Genomic DNA, 20,182 nt, shown 5'->3' with positions numbered 1-20,182 from the left:
TCCACGTAATTACTCATTAGTTATGTCCTTAATTATGATGTAAACCCTACTCCTATATAAACGGGTCTTGTGAAAATAAATCACAGACTTCTATCTCCTCATATATTTTGTCTCTCTATTCTCTCTCTATCTTATTCTTTTACGCACACTTTAGCCTTTTGCTATGGCTCAAAAATTTTGAATTTTTTTCTTAATTTTTATTATAATTTCGTAATTTGCAATCACAATTTTTTAAAGAAGAATTTTGGCCAATAGCTTATAGACTGACCTTGTGTCATCCGCTAATAATTTTCATAAATTATTTTCTAATGGCATATCATCAACTTACAATCACTTATTCAACATAATAAGAAACATAATAATTAAAACTATATATATATATATATAAGATTGCATTCACTTATTCAACATAATAACAAACATAATAATCAAAACTATATATAAGATTTTTGACCGAAAGACTAAGCACAAACTGGCAAGTTTGGAGGGGGTCGTCGAATGCTAGTTCCCTTAGTGGGGCCATTCTTGACAATAATCACCAAATTCATACCCCAACTAGCGTGGCGTTCTAAATGACAATGCATAAACCACACTCCTGAAAAATTATGAAACTTGTAAGTACACAAAAATTTCACTTTAAATTCCTTAAATATCAGACAACATCAAAATTCAATAACTTGCACACAATTCAACAATTAATTCATTTGACAAATTAATTGACATTTTTGACAAACCCAGACACGTGCTAGAACAGAGCCATGTGAAGTTCCGTCGCGTGGCTTTGTATGGTTCAGATCGAACAGAACGTACTCATCATTGCTCAAATGAATAATGATTGTTTTGAAATATGTGGTTCAAATAGTACACTGCCTACCGCCCTACCCGCTATCATATCTTGGAGTTTACTTGAGAGATAATTGGCATCCTAAAAGCTAACTCTAAACCCTAGCTAGCAATAAATCTAATTAACATGACAGGGAGAGAGGCTGTACATACCGGGATTGTTAGCAACGAATCGGATGGCAGTCCATCCATTTTTCGGAATTCCAACAGTGTTGACTTCCGGTGGATCGACCAAGTTGTAAGTGGCCGGAGAAGTGGTCTCATTCCAGTTGCCGTAAGCTGACCCAACGACATAGAAGCTGTAACCATGTAGATGCATGGGATGGTTTTCTGCATTCCCGACATTAGTCCCTTGGTACACAATTTCAATTGATGCCCCGTACTTGATCATCTTCACCTTTGTCCCTACCTCCGGCAATAGATACAGTTCTGTATCAACTCCAGAAAAGTTGAAATACACCGGCGGTTGATTTGGAAAATCGTCTTCGTAGGTATCATTTAAGTTCCTATGCAAATTATCAAGGTAATTAATTCATGATTTATTTTACTAATTTTTTGAATTCATGTGCCCTTATATATATGAGAGGAATAATTTGATATATAGCAACCAATTTATTTTGAATAACATCATATGAAAATAGAAAAATTTTACGGTACATTAATGAGTAAACTTAGTTCGATACAGTAGTAGACAAATGCAATGCAAAAATAGGGTAATAACAAATTAGTTTACTAATGCATAAAATCAATGTATCATTGTAACTTAATATATCGATATATTAATTTACCATAAATGAACACATAAAAATTATATATAATTTGGTAAAGCATCAATTTCGTCTAGAAAGAAATTTTATAGTGGTGGGACCACCCTTTCAAAGTTGTATGTAGAATATAAATGTGGTCACCGAGAAATTATAACGTACCTATAGTATGCTTGCAGTATGTCAGTTGTGGGGGTAGAGAAGCTGATATTGTTCAAGCTAGCAGCCAGCCTGTTACCGTTCGGACCCCCGCAGGTGACATTAGCCTCACAAGGAAGTTGGTTCACAGAGACTGAGATTATGATTCTTTCGGTAAAATTTTTGGGCACACTGATAGGATGTTTCTTGCTTGCCAAGGCCCTTAACTGAGCTGTGAAGTTGTCTACAGCTTGTTTGTCTGTTACAAAGGGAAGTGAAGGCATGGGAATAGTCGACGGAGCGGAAGTAACTTTCGTGTACCGGAGGATGGCTGTGGTGGTGGTGTTGTCGAAGGGAGCGTTTGAGTCGAAAAATGGGCTGGCAGCAATGTAATAGTAACTTGGGGTCTGGTTTGCCGTTAGTAGAATATCCATGGTTTGGCCTGGAGCTATCATTATGTAGCTTGTGACTATTGGCTTTAAGTATGATGCGTCTTGTGCCACCACTGTGAAGTTGTGCCCGGCAATTCCGAAGAACATTTCTTCGTTCATAACACCGCTCACTAGACGAAGAAGATAGGTTTTGCCGTATTCAACCCCAAGAGTGTATATAGTTTCTGCAATATATTGTAGAAGAAATTAATTTTTAATTTATAACAAAAATCATTAAATGATTTGTCCTTCTTTTCACTTTGTACTGTGTCTCAAAAAAATAAAGTGTTTAAGTTAGTGGTTGTGACATAACAAATTTAGTGGTTGTCTCAAAATAATAAATCATTAAGCCATTTGTTTTTTACTTTTTTGTTTTTGTTTTTATAGATATACCATTGGAGCAATTGTATAAAGCTCCTGGCCAGCCATTGATGGTGAATCCAGTGGACGCCTCTGGGTCACTTCCGGTTGCCGTGGCGTCATCAATTAGTTCCTTTACGTCTGTATTAAACCATGATCCTGCCAATATAAAAAATTAAGACAAAAAACGATTACTAAATGTGAATTATTAGTGATTTGAGCATACCTTAACTAGATTTTTTTTTCTTAAATGATATAGATAGAGATAATAATATAGATAATATGTATGTATATATATACCAAGAAAAATTGTTTGCTCGGCGTAAGGTTTAGGAAATGGATAAGTTTTCTCTCTCTCAGGTAAAATAACAATGTGGCCATGAACTGTGGCACGAGACCAGTCGCTATGTGCATGCCACCAAAGTGTGCCTTCTTCATCTGAGAATATGACCTCATAAGTGAAATTCTTTCCAGGTTGAATTGGACACTGAGTGATATTTTCTGGACCATCCGACCATGGATTATGCGGTTGCTTCACTCCATGCCTATAGAAAAGTTCAAGCATATCAAATCAAATTTCAATCATGGTCGAGGAGAGTCACAAAATTTAAGAACAGTAATATTTCTCAAATTTGCTTCATAAAATAGATTTGTATTCATTTCCTTATTTGAGGAGACAACAATTTCTAAGACTTTAGTTTATTATTAACTTCATGCATGGAAATAACAGATATATATTGAACAGAGAATCATTGACTGAGATACATATGACAGTCGAAAGACTTTATGTTCCTCAGTTTAGTGAGCACTTGGATCTGAGAGAGAGAGAGAGAGAGACCAGTGAATGGTGACACCATATTTGCCATCATTATGAACAGTAACAAAAGCAGTATCGCCTTTGCGAACATGAATGGTTGGACCTGGGAACGACTCATTTACAGTGAGCATCGGCTTTGTGAAACAGAGTCTTGTAAAGTTGGTCTCCTTCAGCTGCAGTTAACCACAATAATATTACTAAAGGAATTAACCAAATATCTGTCTGATTAACAAACTAAGAAACAGATTAATTATATACATATTATACATAGTAGTTGACTGATAATCCTTACAATAAAGCTGTAGTGGTGGACGTCAGCAGCCATGGAGAGGAGTAGCCCATCAAGGAAGAAAGTCCCCAGGAGGAGGACGAGTATGCGGCAGCCCATTTTCTAAAATTGGATGATCTGAATTTCCTCTTCTGTTTTGTTTGCTCTCGCACAGGAGGATTCAGTTGCTTGCTTTCGTTTCTGTGCTGCTATATATTAATATATCTAGAAGGACAGAAACCGTGTCTGGCAAAAGATAAAAGATTGGCTTTCCTTTTCATCCCATGAAGAGTGGTAATAATAATATCTGTGTCCACACCCAACATCCCATCCACCCTATCCATTTATATGACGACTATATGGTAATATGGTATATGGTAGTAACTGTTCTTAATTTACCTACTTGATCTGTATAAGCCTCATGCCAACATGCCCTCGTATCTAAATGTAGACTTCAAAAGTTCAAATAAAGAAAATATTTTTGTTTACTTAGTTTTTTATTTTATTTTTTTAAATAGAGTTGGTGCGGCTGCCTTCAAGTCTTGATTAATGAAATTACAGATTACAAAAGGGGACATAAAGCCTGAACCCCAGATTACAATAAGCATCAAGAGAACGTTTAGAAATAATACCAGGAGTCTCCACTAAGTCTATATATTCTAACAAGCACCAATTAGCAAAGAGTGCATAACTAGCTACTCTATTTGCTTTAACAAAGCGGTGACATAACGGAAAAATTACTTTATCACGAAAAAGTATCATTACAAATAACACAGTTTTCCTACTATATCGTCGCACGGAAACAAATCCGGCGACACTCAATTTCATCCTGCCACTAGGAGGTTGAGTCTATTTGATCAACTAAAAGGCTCGCCACATCGCTAGGTCAGACAAGGCACACTTAGTGTGCATATCAGGACCAAGCCCATGTCGCCCTATCAAATAGTGATAGGGACTTATTACTGGCATAAAGCCATATATTACTAAGCATAAAATGCAACAAGGCATAGAAGAAATAATACAACAAAAAAGATAAAGTTTTGGACCAGGGCCCAAAACCAAGCCCATGCCCAAAAGTCATCGAGCCAAATCCGAGTAAGCAGTTTGCACACCTCCATCTCGAACACAGAGCTCCCGCCGTCACACCATCGGCGACATACCCGTCACTAGACTCATGGCCATCCCTCCACCTCTCTGCTCTCCCCATCATGCCGGCCAGCACCGCCGCCAATGTAAGCTGACCGGATCCGATCAAAGATGAGGTTGTCAACGCAAGGGGCTCTAATCCTCCGACTTGATCTGAGCCCTTCGAATCTTGCTCTCGCTGCCACCAACTTGTTACCACTAGGGAACCTCACTTTCCACCGTCCACCCTCTGATCTCGCCGACCCCAGCCCACACTGCTCATCCCTGACAGAACCTCTGCGCAATCTGAACGACGAAGCCACGGTGCAAGCTTCCCTTCGAATGGACACCCATCTATCGGACAATCAGTCGATCCACTCTAGCCCATCCGATGACGCCGCCATGAGGGCATGCCGTCGGACCGGGCATATGTCTCAATCAGAGTTGACCAAGCGCGTGCGGCGCATCTGAGGTCAGAGAAGAAAAATTATTAATGCTTTTACTTATGTTAATAGATTTGTTTACTTAGTTTAACACTAAATAGAACTTATGTATGTATATAGATTTATCGGTGAATGTAGGTTATTTATTACCAATTATTGACGAAGGGAGGAATATTGTCAAAGTTATTTTATCACCAAAAATATTAGGTTTTCCTTTCAAATATTGAGAACTTATAAAATTGATATATGACTTGATACACATTTACGCAAGCGTATGTATCATTGTCAAGATAGAGAAATATTAAGCCAAAAGTTATCGTACCACGAGGATTAGTAGCTAACCCACAATCCTTGGGTAATTAGAAATAAAGACACTTAGTAAACAAAGAAAAAAAAAAAAAAAATACTTCTCTAAGGCACCAAGCCTTAGAAATGCTCAGCTTTGGTTGTCACCCAAGCCTAATCAAAACTAAGAGTCTAGTGGTGGTTATTTACAATGAGTCAAAATTGTCACCGATAATTGTAATTTAAATTTCTAATAACTAAAGTGCAAGCATTTAAATGAAAATTTTAACTAACAACTAAATTAAATAAAGGAAAAAAAAAAGTAAGAAATGAATATAAATAGCGGATTGGTAGTTAGGGATGAATCCTAACCCTAATTCAATGCTCTCGATGCTAATTTGATTTACGTGCAATTTATTAAAGATGGTAGAAGCCGTACCCAAGGTTTTTCAAGGCTCAAGGGCCGAAATTCCATTTTATGGTATTCCTACTCTGGTTCAAGGGCCGTAGGAACTCACTTGACATAAATTAGAGCCAGTCCAAGGGTCACTAATTCACATCAAGAGGCCTAGAGATTGAGGAATTAGGCAACCAAGCTCACCATAACCGCAATCAAACTAATCATGTAGTGAACCTTGCTTGTACTTCCCATGATTATTAAATTAGGGTTCTAGCTCTAAAATCTAAGGATGTCATCCCCTAAATTTTAATCTAGACTTATTAAAACACATACCCAAGAGTTGACAATTCCTAAGCATGCATTCTAATCAATTATCACAAAACACAAGCATCCAATAATTAACAAATTCCATATATAAATTAAATTAAGCATCCATTACATCAAATTTGGGTTAGGGCACACAACCCTAACCTCCAACAAAGAAATTACTCACATCCCATAATTATGAAGATCAAATATACAAAATTCAAAGAAAAAAGAGCATAGAAGTGTAGGAGAAAACAAAGGTAGTCACAATTAGCTAGGAAGCTACTATGACTTCCCTTGGATTACAACTCCCACAAATACCTAAATCTTGAATCTTGTAGCTCTTGATGTCTCCTTGAAGCTTGTGTGAGAAATTCTACAAATATCCAAAAGAAAACTAAAACTATTATGAAAAATGGAGCAGGAGGATGGGAAAGAGAGCAGCCACTGCCCCCTGTTTGCGGCTACTGTAAGTAGATCTCTGAAGAGAGAGGAGAATAGGTCGTATATATGCAATTATGTGAAGAGATAAGGAGGATATAGGGTGCACGTGCTAGTTAAGAAGGAAAGAACAAAATAATGCTCGGTGGGTTTTTAAAAGAGAGAAGAAAGGAATGAAATAGGAGAGATTATTCAGAGCACCGCCGTGCACTTGCACCAACATAAATTATCGTTAGATTGCATTAAATACACTTTTTGTTTATTAAAAATAAAGTTGATAATAAATATTAAGGGTTGAGATTATTTTATAAGGGTTGGGTCACTTGCACCGTCGGTGCATAGAATAATTTCCAATTAAATAGATGGCATGTGGCCTGTTGTCGAAGAGGAAAAGATGAGGATTTAATTGGTCTTGGGCTGCCATCAAAACAAAGGGAAATGAATTAATGGATGGCTGCCAAATGACTCAAGCCAATTGAACAAAGATTGTTTAATTGCTGCACGTGATTATGGCCTAAGCATGCAATCATGCATAATTAATCATCAAATGATTAATTAATATAATTGTTTCTTCTTCTCTATTTTCATTGCATTTTCGCATATATTATCGGAAGCAATTAGATTTCGCTTCCTTGATGGCATTGATCACGGTTGACCCGCATTGACTATTTCAACCTTCTATCCAAACTCTAAATTGCTCCATTTTCGCTTTGTTTTCTCGCAATTTCTGTAACTCCACTTATTACCTACAAATAAATAAAAAATGATTAACTATATATTAATTAACTTGAGGATTAGCTTAATTCTAGTATTTTAGATATAATTACACTTATAAAAATGCGTGTAATCAATATACAAGGAGAAAGAAGCTCTAAACACCCTAGAGTCTGAGAGAGAGAGAGAGAGAGAGAGAGAGAGAGGGCCTCCATCGAATCTGGTAGAGACGAGACTTCTCATCGTTGAGGTTTTTGACGCGGTGGCTTCAATCGCAGAAAATCTGTTGCCCGCCAGGCTTGGGATTACGGTACTCATCAGGATCAGTTGGCTGAAGGGAAGCAGATCGGAGTCGTGAACCCGACCGGTTTGATTGCAGGTGAGTTGTGCAAGAGATTGACAGCTTTCTCGGTGCGGGGAAGCAGGGCTGGTTTGGTCTCTAGTTGGCGCTGGTGGTGGATCATGGGAAGCTGGGCGGGCCAGCCACCGGATTTGAAGGCGACGGCTATGATGGACTGGCAGAAGTAGTTTAGGGCTTTTGCTCACTCTACTCAAGTTTGGGCTTGGGCCTGGGCTCAAATTTAGGATGTTGGATCCTATGTTGTGAGCCAGTAGGGAGGGTGTATTGCCACCCTCATTTATCACTTAGTGATGAGGGTGAGCATGGCCTAAGAGGTGGACCTACTTGGGCATTTGGGCTGGTAGATGGTCCATGATCAATCGTTTTCAGATCAAGACTGCTATTGGAGTTGGTAATTATTTGGAATAAGATTGGCATTTTTCAAGCGGCTTTTAAGTAAGGAAGTGCTCCTATTTGTTTGCTAGGAAGTGGCATTCTGTTGGTACCACAATTGCTAGCCTGAGAAATGGGGATGCTAGTAAATGTTGCCCTAAAAGACACGGAGTTTCTTTGTTTATAAGTTCGCTAATTTTAGCGAGCTTATCATCAATTTGAAATGAGTCAGTTTTGCTTAGAATAGGGTTTCCGAATTTTCTGTCGGCTATCTTGTTGTTAGTACAGTTAGACTCTATCCATTGACAGTTTTTCGGCTATTGATCTATTGATATCAATTTCCATTCAAAAAAAAAAATGGAGAACTTATAAAACTTAATATCGTAGAGATTGTTAGTTCGAATCAAGGTTTCCAATTTCTCCAAAACTGCCTAAATTTCTATCGAAATTTCCGTAAGTTTGAAGTACCGAAATGAAATTCATCTACTATATCATTTCTGTCAAGAGTTTCTCGAAATTTTCTGAAATTTTCCGTACATTTCCGCGAAATACTTAATTTCCGAAATATCTACACACATAAAATATAGAGTTAAATACTGTTTATTCCCTATACTTATAGGGTTTCATCGTTTTAGTCTATGACCTTCTAATTTCACCTAAAAAGTCCCTGAACTCTCAATTTCCTCCCAATCGGTCCCTGCCGTCAAACTCCGTCCAAATTGTCCTTTAAATTGCTGACGTGGCATTTTTTACACGTCAAAATGTCTATTATACCCTTACCTTATTTTTTTAAAATTAATTTATTTTCTTTTTTATCTCTCGCCATTTGTTTTTTTAAATTTTTTTTACGTCTTTCTACATCTTCTTCTTCCAGCTCTTCTCCAAGATCCAAAATAGTCTGCGCCAACCAACCAAAACGGCCAACCTCCCTCATCTTCTTCCTCAAGATCGAGTCATCATCATCACATGAACCAATCTCTCTCACCACCTTAACCCGAAGAGAGAGAGAGAGAGAGAGATGCAGACCCGGTTCTCAGCCCTGACCCGAACCCTAAAGTCCATGACCCGATCCTTCTCCTCTCCACGCCGTCAACCTCCTCCTCCCAATTGCCACCAACCCTGGCAGACCTCCGGGCTCGCCTCACCGCCGAGTCTCCCACTCTCACGGAATTAGTCGAAGGCGAAGGTCCGTACTTCGTGGAGGTCGGCACGAAGAAGAAGCAGTTGCCGAAGCCGAAATGGATGAAGGAGTCGATCCCCGACGACAAGAAATACATGCAGATTAAGAAGAAGCTCAGGGAATTGAAGCTCTACACGATATGCAAGGAGGCCAAGTGTCCCAATCTCGGCGAGTGCTGGTCCGGCGACGAAACCGGCACTGCCACCGCCACGATCATGATTCTCGGCGACACGTGTACGCGCGATTGCAGGTGAGGTGTTCGACGAAATGTGTGTGAGAGAGGAGGCTTTCGTGTTTTGTGGTTGAAATGTTGATTGGAAATGTGTGCAGGTTTTGTAATGATAGATAGAGGTGTGGGATAATTACCGTGGGCTGCTCTTTCATGGTCATGGGGGCATTGGCAACGGCAGTCATGACGCCTGGATCGGGACTTTGAAGGGATGGACCGACCCTCTGAGAGAGAGAGAGTGCAGATCTAGTAGTACAGAAGAGAGGAGAGGAGAGAGGAGACCTATTCTTTGGAAGATCACTAATCCGACGAACAACGAAGAGGTAAAAGGAAAAAAAAAAGTGAGAGAGAAAAAAGAAAATAAATTAATTAAAAAAATAAGGGAAGGGTATAATAGTCATTTCAGCGTATAAACAATGCCACGTCAACAATTTAACGGACAATTTGGACGGAGCTTGACGGTAGGGACTGATTAGAAGGAAATAGAGAGTTTGAGGAGTTTTTAGGTAAAATTTGAAGGTCAGAGACTGAAACGATGAAACCCTATAAGTATAGGGAGTAAACAGTATTTAACTCTAAAATATATATAAAGGCTTAAGGGCAGCTGCATCAGCCCTTATTTAAATATATATATATATATATATATATATATATATATATATATATATATATATATATATATATAAATTCACACCGAAATTTTGTCCGAAATTTCTCTGAAATTTTTGTGAAATTTATATCTCACCGACAATGAACTTTTTACTTCATACTTTCATAGAGAAAATATGAATTTTTTTATTATTATCATTATTTTATTTTTTATTTTTGCAATAAAATTGAATACAAGAAAAAACGTTTTTGCTTTTATCTGCTAAAAAGTTGAATGCTCCAACCACTACATGATTCCCTTTTTGCTTCGTCTCAAATGTCGTATGCTTCATAAAATAAAATACCATATTGGGTTATTCCACAATATCCGATATATGGATTGCATGTGGGAAGAGATCAACACACATACATTACCCATTTGATGAAGTACCCAAATCATTTCCAAAATTCATGTACTTGGGAGCAATATTGTATGATAGTAAATAGAAGTAGTTCAACCACTAGGTCGAACCACATCGTAGTAGTCCTTTTGTTGTACTTGTTCATTTTCATTCACGGGGATTTAGTATTACGTCCTCTCCTCCCCCACCCCTGTTGTAATTTTATAATTATTAGTGAAAAGGGGTGATGGTCAAGCTTCTCACTGGGTTCCAGCTAAAAAAATAAAAAGTAAATCACATTCACATTATCAATATACAACACATTTATAATTACACATAGATAAAAACACTAGTTTAGCAACCTACTACAGTATTAGTTTATTACTCTTCCATATTAATTATCACAATTATATTATACACGTATAATTTTGTAAATAGGTTTATTATAGGTTAGTTTAGTCTATGTAAAAGTTTCATTCAAAAATATCATTTTATAAATGCAATTAATGTGATTTTTTTATTTTTAACCGAAATTTCCACCAAAATCAAAACTTTCTCCAAAATTTCTTTAAATTTGAAGCACCAAAATTGAAACCGAAACCTAAATTTGAATCATTGGTTCGAATATGTGATATTATAAAATAAAGACTAAAAAGGTCAAAAGTATGTGTATGAAATTTGAAAATATGTAACAATATACAGAGAGAGAGATAATGACCGCCACGTTATACATGGAGTCAACTTAGCTTTGAAAAACAGATGGTGCATGGCTTAAATTTCTCATGAATCGAGGAACTGTAAAGCCTTAACCATCATTCCCCTCCACTATTCTTCAATATTTAGCTCATTTTCTAATATGATTTTATGTTTAATTTAGACCTTAATTCGCTTTTTTAAAATTATCTTGAAGATCACTAATTTAAATATTAATCAAGTCGAGGATAGTGTGGTTATTTAACTAATATTTTGCCAATTATGATAAGTCTACCTCTGACATATAGCTTAATGTATGAAAAATAGGGGAGCCCTTCTAATGATGATCACTTTAATGAGGACTAGTTGATGACTTTCTAATCAATGATTTGAGATACCTATTTTTTTATTACATTACGGCAATCAACCATTAGATGTCTATATATGCATGAGTAGATCACTTCTGAAAATTTTCTTTCAAATTGCTAATCGTTAAGGAACCAAACTAGATTAAATTAATGGATGAACCAAATCTGTCAAACATGAACTATTTATGTTCATAACTAATAAATCACGATTATAAATGCCTTAACAATTTTCAATTTGGTTGAAAAAATTGTCTAAATGATCTACACATGAATATCTAAATATCTAACGGTTAATTTGCGGAAATGTGATAAAAAAGTGGGTTTCACAAAAAAGTCATTAACTCGTCCTCATTGTAGTGGTTCTCATTAAAAACTCTCCCTGAAAACTAGATCATCATCAAATAAAATGATAACCAAGAAGATTATCTATAACATAATCGAGTTATATAACTTGCATTCTTCTTTAATCTTATTAGACATTTTCCTAGTTCAAGGCTAGGTGCTCAAAAGATGTAGTACATGCATAGTGTTTTGTACTACAAAGTGTATGTGTACTACAATAACATGGTGATGCATGCTCTATAAATTCGATCAATAGGCAGTTTTCATTAGTTCACCACACTCAAGCTTCACCTACTCAATCGGATTAGATAAGCTTCGATCCATTCTGAATAGGTTCTGTTCATGTGCTCTGCAATTGGCCGAAAATAAAGGTATTGTCAAAGTTCATTCATTTTTACTCTTTTAGAATAAAATCTTGTACCAAATTTATTCTAATTAATCTTTTTAACTCTTGATCTAATAGCATAAGACTCTAGCGGTCATCTAACTATTACTATATAACTAAAATAAAAATATCCTTAAAAAAAAAAACTAAAAAAAAAATATTACAACAACCACGCAGTTAATTTTAATTGTTTCTAGTGCCATGTGTATATTCGCAATTCCTGGTTAGAACTTTTGAATATGTTCCTAAACTACAATGTGCGTAGCTGTAATATAGTGAATCGGTAGCTTTCCCCCTTCAAAAACTATATTGATTGTGATAAACGTGATAGATCGAGATCGATCCTTTCAAAAAACCTCGTCGTGTAAATTCTCCTCTCTCACTACATGAAGAACCCAATGTTAGCTTCTGCCGACAAATGTTCATCGAGTGTCTATCAAATCAGCTAAGTACTCAATTTGATTATGGCTGGATAATACTAAATATAGACCGCTACAATTAAATTTGACGGATCTCATGACTTCTAGTCCATCTGTGATCTAATTAAGTTTTCATGTACATATCATTTTTGTATATAATTAAAACCGAACCGTTCAAACCAAATCCGCACATTAATATGGGATTGGAAGTTCTTTTCTTTTTTATATAAAGATCGAAAGTCATTCGAAAATATCAATTTGTAACTCTTCTTCTTGAGAGACAATGACAATGTATACAGTTCAAAATGTAAGGCTATAGCTAGTGCCATTCTGTGACTGGTTCGTCTTATATGCTGGGTAAGAACCTAAAAGACATGCATCATGATTAAGGCGCTCCAACAAGTTATCTCTCTTTCTCACTACATAATTGATATCCTGTATTGTCGTTTGTCATGGTACATCTATGGAGACCCTTCAATGCTAAGTTTCCATCACACAATGAGAGCATATCCCGATCGTTCTGCTGACGAAATAAATTATTGCAAGCAGCAGTGTATGCCATGTCTATTCATGTAGCAGTAGCATAGTGGGATTTGTATTGGAGTGGAAAAAGAGAAACAGTTAATTTAAGGGGGTGAAATTTGCACACCCCATATTGCAAACCAGACACCCTTATATAATTTTAATAGTAAGGTCTCTTTTTACTTCCTAAAATGCCCTTGAGTCAGATTTTTTTTTTTGGTTTTGATCTTTTTCTTTTCTCTCTCTCTCTTTCTCCTCCAAACCACGACATGGATTTTTCTCCTGTTCTTCTATTGCTCCGTCTTCCTCGGTAAACTGTAATTTTGCGCAATGCTTGGTTTTTTCCAATTTTCTCTTTTGTCCTCCCCTCCGGTGGGGCCCCAGTGTCGGCACGAGCCTCTGGCCTCACTAGTGCGTGGTGGTTACTGCCGAGTGGGTGGTTGACGGTTTCTTCATGGTGGAGAAGAAGCAATTGTGATCCATGGCTAACTGCTTCGAGGGACGTCGACGGCGGCACGTTGGGTTTGAGTTTTCCAGATCGGATGGGGTGTTCTCATGGGTTGTTATATATATATATATATATATATATATATATAGTCTAGAGATAACTCATAGAAGACATATATACTTGCACATAAGTTGTATATAGTGAGCTTAATCCCTATATATATCTGTTCCATAAGCTTAGGAAAAGATATCCTTACCTGAGAAAGCATATATATATATATATGCTTTCTCAGGTAAGGATATCTTTTCCTAAGCTTATGGAACAGATATATATATGCTTTCTCAGGTAGGGATATCTTTTCCTAAGCTTATGGAACAAATTTCCACTTTTCGATCACATATTCAAATCTTAACTGTTCAGTTTTTAGGTCATACTGTATAGATATCCTTACTTGAGAACTGGAAATCCGTTCCATAAGCTTAGGTAAGGATATCCTTACCTGAGAAAGCCTGTATGTATGTATGTATGTATGTATGTATGTATAGGGCCCTTCCACCAAGGGATCCTTTTTTTGGGTGTTTTTTAGGGATAGGGCATTAGACCAACTTTTCGATTATATTTCGGCATCTCAACCGTTCAGTTTTTAGGTCCTAATGTGTAGATCATTTCAGCCAAATCGGTGATCGTTAAGGTATCAAATTAGATTAAATCAATAAACGAATCAAATCTGTCAAACTTGAACCGTTCATACTTATAATCGTAACTCACCGTTTTGAATGCCTTAGCGATAATCAATTTGGCTGAAAATTCGAACAACGATGAAGATGACTCCAAGAAATGGGTGGTGGCGCAGCCAGAAATAGGGCTGGGATTGGGCCCGGCCCGTGTAAAATTTATAGAGCCCGGACCCGAACCCGAACTTGAATTTTCGGGCCGGGTTTTCGGGTTTTTCGGGCCCAAAAGGCTAAAAAAAAAAAAAAACAAAAAAAAAAACAACAGATCTTTTCTCAGATCTTGCTCCAAACTCATTCCTCCGCCCTCCAAATCCACAACTCAGATTTTTCCTCCAATCGGCATAGCTACAGAAAAAGGTAAAAAACTAGAGAGAGACCGAGAGAGAGAGAAATTTTTGGGATGAGTAAAGACAATTATCTACAATTGATCTGATGGGGGAAGGAGGACTAGGGACTAGGGAGAGAAGGGAAAAGAAAAGAAAAAAAGACAGTGGACTGAATGGAGGCGTTTGGGGAGAAGAATAAGAAGATAAGAAGAGAGAAAAAAAAAAATAGAGGGGAGGGAGGAACAAGAAGAGACGGGAAAAGAAAGAAGAAAGAAGAGAGAGAAGAAGAGAGTCCAGAAAAAGAGGAAGAGAGGAGAATAAAAAAGTAAAAAATTAAACAACTCAGAAGAGAGAGAGAAGAAGAGAGTCCAGAAAGAGAGGAAGAGAGAATAATAAAAAACTAAACAAATATACTCACTATACATCAGTTCGGGCCTTCGGGCTTTTTTTTTTTTTACTTTTAAGGACCGAGCCTGGCCCGTTATATAATGTTTTCGGGCCAGACCTTAAAAAACTGTCAAATTTTTTTAAAGGGCCTGGACCGTTCGGGCCGGTTCCGGGTTTTCGGGCTAAAATCCCAGCCCTAGCCGGAAACGACCAAAATTGGAAGAATTTGCTGGAAAACGTTAAACTGCTACAGTCGGGTTTTTGCTTCGATTTGCGATTTCCCGTCCAAATCACTATGAACCACCACCATGGGTGTGTGCAGGAGGAGGAGGAGGCGGTCCTAGAATGATCCATGGAGCACCTTCTAGTGGCCGGAGTTGGAAGATATGCTGGAAAAACTGATTATATGCATTTATATGCGTGTAATTATATCTAAAACACTAGAAGTAAGCAAATCCCCATGTCAATTAATATGTAATTAATCTATTTTTATTTATTTTGTAGAAAATAAGCGGAATTGCAGAAATGAGTGAAAATGATGCGAGATTGGAGCAAATTGGAGTTTCCGACAAAATGACGAAATAGTCAATGCGGGTCAACCTTGATCAACACTATCAAGAGAGCGGAATCTAATCACCTTCGATAATATGTTATGGAAGTGCATTGAGAAGAGAGAAGAAAGAAGAAAGAAGGAAGAAAAAAGAAAATTGAGGAAAAGAAAGAAAAGGAAAAGAAAAAAATAAAGAAAGAAAAGAATTATGACGTCATGATGGCATCATCATGCAATCATCCTTTAATCATCTGAGCCATTCCTTTTCTTTTCCTCACGTGCACTGCACGACCCATCCATTTCTTCAATTGCTGCCACTCTTCCCAGCCACATATAGAATTATCCCATTCCAATTATCATTCATTCTTCCTCTTCTCCCAGCAGACCACCACGACCTTTCCAACTCCCAATTTCCATTTTCTCTTCCTCTTCACCTCACCTCACCTCACCACAAAATTCCTCCTTCTCATCTTTTCTTCATCTCACCAAGATTCTCCTCACTAATTTCTTCTCCTCACCAAGATCAACTTCACCAAAATTCCATCTTCTCATGCCCTAGCCCAAATTTTATGTAAAGGATGCCTATTTTAATGTCATGATGCAATTTAATTTGATGGATGCTTATATCAATTTTTGTTGGGTTGAAATGCATGTTTAGGAACCTAGTCAACTCTAGGTTATGTATTTTTGAGCATGTCGAGGATGGAGTTAGAGGCTTGACCCCCTCTAATTCCTAAGCTAGAACCCTCAATTTGGTATTGTAAGGGTTATAAGCATGGTGATTACACCTGCCGCGTGATTGCGCGGGTAAATCGCTTAGTGGTCTAATTCTTGAGCTTTATGCCAATTAGAGCGAGTTAGAGACCATTGAACCGGCTCTAACCATCTCTAATTGAGTTTATGTGACCCTTGAACCGGCACATTAAGATCGTAATTAAGAATATATGGTCCTTGAGCCTTGAACCGCCTTGGATACGACTACCGCCTAATCAAGAATTTTGCATCTACATTAGATTAGCTTCCAGCACATAGGATTTGGGTGAAGGAACCTCCCTAGCACCCAACACTCTCTTGTCTTGAATTTTTCGCAAACTACTTTAGCATTGCATTTTTCATTTTTAGCAATTTTTCTATTTTCGGTTCTTAAATTTAGTTTAAGTCTTCACAATTAAAAATCACAATTTTCGGATACTTGTTGCTAGGATAATAGTCAAGAGAGGCCTTACACTCATGTGAAGATGTTTGAAGAAGTATGTGGTACATTACAATTGGGAGGACTTACACCGGATAGCTTGAAGATGCGTCTTTTTCCCTTTTCACTTCAAGATCGGGCAAGAGAATGGTTACATAGACTACCTCCCACGAGTATACGATCATGGCGTCAACTTCAAGAAGAGTTTTTGAATGCATTTTTTCCTCCCCACCGGACTACAAGTATGAGAGATGATATCTTGAGGTTTATTCAATTTGATGGAGAGACTTTGCATGAGGCATGGGAGAGATTCAAGGACATTGACCTTGGATGCCCTCACCATGGCCTAGATAAGTGGTTACTTATTGATTCATTCCATAGAGGCTTGCTACCGGAATCTAGAAGACGTGTGGACAATGCCGCACTTGGAAGCATAGAAAATAAGCATGCTACGGAACCTTGGGGTATCATTGAGGACTTATCTAAGCAAAGTGCAAGGTGGGACTCTCATGACCGAAGAAGAAGACCAAGAGATGAATTTGAGAAGCCAAGGAGCCGTGAATTGTATGATGAACATAAGAGTCGAGATTCCTATGATGAGCCTAAGAGAGGCCGTGACACCCTTGATGATTCAAGGAGGAGCCGTGAGTTGTACGATGAGCCACAGACTCGTGAACATGGTGTTGATAATGTTAGAGGTCATGAATCTTTACCTAGAGGCTGTGGGATTTATGAAGTGTCTATGCCAAGTGATGGAATTATGAATTCAAAGTTAGAGAGACTTGAGAAGAAGATGGAGCAACTACTTGAGAGGCAAGACCGTGAGCCACACATTTCACAAGTCAAGGCCATGAATTCTACTCTTTCTACTTGTCTTTTATGTGAGTCTCCTAGCCATGTTACTCAAGAATGGCATTTAGCACATCAATATCCCGATTTTGTGGAGGAGCAAGCAAGGGTAATAAATAATTTTCAAGGAAGGCAACAAAAGAATGACCCCTACTCTCCAACATATAATCCGGGGTGGAGGAATCACCCCAATTTTTCATGGGGAGGCAACCAAGGTGGATCAAGTTCACAAGGTGGTGGTTCTTATAGTCATCAAGGGCAAGGAGGTTCTAGCTATATTCAAAGAGGCCCTAGTGGCTCAAGTTTTGTACCTTGGTCAAGGAGGCTACTATGGTGCATCGCATAGCCAAAATGGCTCAAGTACTTCATCTTCTGGCCCTCACAACAATCAAGGGCAGATTTCACCTATGCATCGTACACATGGGAATGTCACTTATCTTTATGGTTCGAATGTTCAAAGTGGTCCTCCCGGGTTTGTGCAAGGTGGTGGCTATGGAAACAACAAGTTTCAAGGTGGTTCTAGTGCTTTTCATGGAGGCAACCAAGGCGGGAATTACAATCATACATCTATCCCATTCCAATTATCAAAAACCAAAACCCCAATCCATCGAAGAGAGAGAGAGAGAAAGAGAATGCGGGAGGGGAGAGAGAGAGTTACCGGCTGGATAGGTTGATTTCTGACCTACCACAGTAACTTTCCATATATATATAAAGTTACCATAAACAATAACTTTACCTTTTCGCTTATACCTTTTGCATATGAACTCCGATTTTTGCGTACCACATGTTCACGAACTCGGTTTAACGTCCTCTACAACTTCCGTGAAGAAAATTTTCTCAAAAACTTACCGGAACAAAAAGTCAACTTTTAAGGCCCCCTAAAAGATTGAAACGGAGTCAAAAGTAAAAGTAAATGTCGTTTACCATTTGAAAGACTAGTAAACCGGTAACTTGCGATCCGGGACGTAACACATACAAACAAACACACACATGAACACTTCTGTGTGTGTAGACCCGTTCTAAAGAGGACCTCCTTACTTGAAGAATTTGAGGATTTTTATTTTATTTTACATAAGTATATGACCTAATTCAATGATCTCAACAGTTGATCCTTTAGATTCCTATGCAAGAATGATGTCTACAAAAAATCAACAAAATCCATAATCATTTGGTCATTCAAAATTGTGTAAACAAATGTAAACCGTTAGATAAAATAAAAATAAAAATTGTGCTAAAAAATGGTTAAACGTTTTCCGATTTGGCTAATTTTTTGTAGAATTCATATGTATGTAGGTAACTAAAGAATGAGTGGTTGTGTTTATTAAAATACATCCTAAAAATAAAAAGGGCTAAATACTATTTAGTACCCTGTGGTATGAGTCAAACATCGATTCAGTCCCTTGACTTTCAATTTCATCAAAAACACCCCTACAATATCATATTTTCGTCCAATAGGTCCCTCCGACTCAATTCAGTCAATTTCAGACGTTAAGTGCTGACATGGCATTTCCAACTCATCAAAATTGGGGCCCACACAGAAGTGAAATTCCCAAACTGACCCTGACCAACCAAATATAGAAAAATCCAAAATAAATTCGACACTTTGAGGTTGGGGAGACTCAAACTCCCCCCAACACATGTGCAAGCACAAACCACCAGACCACTTGCATGATACTGCTATATTGCAAACAAAAATAACATATATCTGTATAATACTTTTTTTTTTTTAAAGTCATCGTCCTTCTCCACCCATCTCTCTCCTCCTCTCCTCTTCTTCTTCCTCTTCCGCCATGAAAAAGGTTTTTAACAAGAATTGAAGCAAAAGAATCAAAATTGGCAAAAACAAACAGGTAGATGAGAAACAACGACATCAGCTGGTAAAATCATTACCTTGACAACATCGTTGCTGCGAAGAAATCGATGATTGGAGCTATCGATGAAGAAGACGGAAGCAGTACCTTCGGCCTAGATCAAAATCGAACCAATTTCCAGATCAACAACAACATCACATCGATAGATATACATATATATACAGATACAGAGATAGAAAGACGAACCCTAGCTTGTGAGAAGAAGAAAGATGAAACTGTGAGCAGATAGAAGCAGGCAAAGTGTGCGAGCGAATCCATGAGGGTGAGATAGAAGCGAGAGAGAGAGAGAGAGAGAGAGAGAGAGAGAGAGAGAGAGAGAGAGAGAGAGAGAGAGAGAGAGAGAGAGAGAGAGAGAGAGAGAGAGAGAGAGAGAGAGAGAGAGAGAGAGAGAGAGAGAGAGAGAGAGAGAGAGAGAGAGAGCTAACAGAGCTTCTTGGCGGTTCGAGGCCAGACCATGAACTGAACGGAGGGGGAGGACAGGTTTCGAAGATCGGAGCAGAACCCAGAAAGGGTTTGGATGTGAGAGACGAAGAAGCCATGCATTGAATTGAGCTCAAAAAATCTCAGCTCCCCCACAACAACCGAAGTTGAATTTCAATGAGGAGCAAAGGAGGAGCTTCTACTTCTTGG

The 20,182-nt window shown here is 37.9% G+C and overlaps 2 protein-coding genes and 1 non-coding gene across 3 annotated transcripts; 1 reads left to right on the top strand and 2 right to left on the bottom strand.

Moving 5' to 3' along the window:
• Positions 1-359: 359 nt before the first annotated feature.
• On the bottom strand, positions 360-3,839 carry LOC133740328 (putative laccase-9). The gene is made up of 7 exons (XM_062168268.1): positions 3,646-3,839; positions 3,375-3,526; positions 2,837-3,081; positions 2,570-2,695; positions 1,770-2,361; positions 997-1,349; positions 360-595 (listed from the first exon to the last, which is right to left on the bottom strand). Exons 1-7 carry the CDS (start codon positions 3,739-3,741, stop codon positions 462-464), a joined length of 1,698 nt encoding a protein of 565 aa, XP_062024252.1. The 5' UTR covers positions 3,742-3,839; the 3' UTR covers positions 360-461.
• An 8,185-nt stretch (positions 3,840-12,024) lies between these two features.
• On the top strand, positions 12,025-19,025 carry LOC133741154 (uncharacterized). Its single transcript, XM_062169105.1, has 2 exons — positions 12,025-12,240; positions 15,595-19,025. Exon 2 carries the CDS (start codon positions 16,879-16,881, stop codon positions 18,025-18,027), a length of 1,149 nt encoding a protein of 382 aa, XP_062025089.1. The 5' UTR covers positions 12,025-12,240; positions 15,595-16,878; the 3' UTR covers positions 18,028-19,025.
• On the bottom strand, positions 17,074-17,180 carry LOC133741628 (small nucleolar RNA R71). The gene has a single exon (XR_009862064.1). It is a non-coding gene; the product is annotated as a small nucleolar RNA R71 (small nucleolar RNA).
• Positions 19,026-20,182: the final 1,157 nt, after the last annotated feature.

This window comes from Rosa rugosa, chromosome 3 (assembly GCF_958449725.1).
Source record: "Rosa rugosa chromosome 3, drRosRugo1.1, whole genome shotgun sequence".
In the NCBI taxonomy this organism is placed as follows: domain Eukaryota; kingdom Viridiplantae; phylum Streptophyta; class Magnoliopsida; order Rosales; family Rosaceae; genus Rosa; species Rosa rugosa.
This window is presented reverse-complemented; position numbering and strand designations above follow the sequence as displayed.

Coding starts and splice junctions, on each gene's coding strand:
- LOC133740328 (XM_062168268.1), bottom strand. CDS start 3,741: ATGGGCTGCCGCATACTCGTCCTCCTCCTGGGGACTTTCTTCCTTGAT. Junction 2,362..2,569: donor TTTATACAATTGCTCCAATG/GTATATCTATAA, acceptor AATATATTGCAG/AAACTATATACACTCTTGGG. Junction 1,350..1,769: donor ATACTGCAAGCATACTATAG/GTACGTTATAAT, acceptor TAATTTGCATAG/GAACTTAAATGATACCTACG.
- LOC133741154 (XM_062169105.1), top strand. CDS start 16,879: ATGTTTGAAGAAGTATGTGGTACATTACAATTGGGAGGACTTACACCG.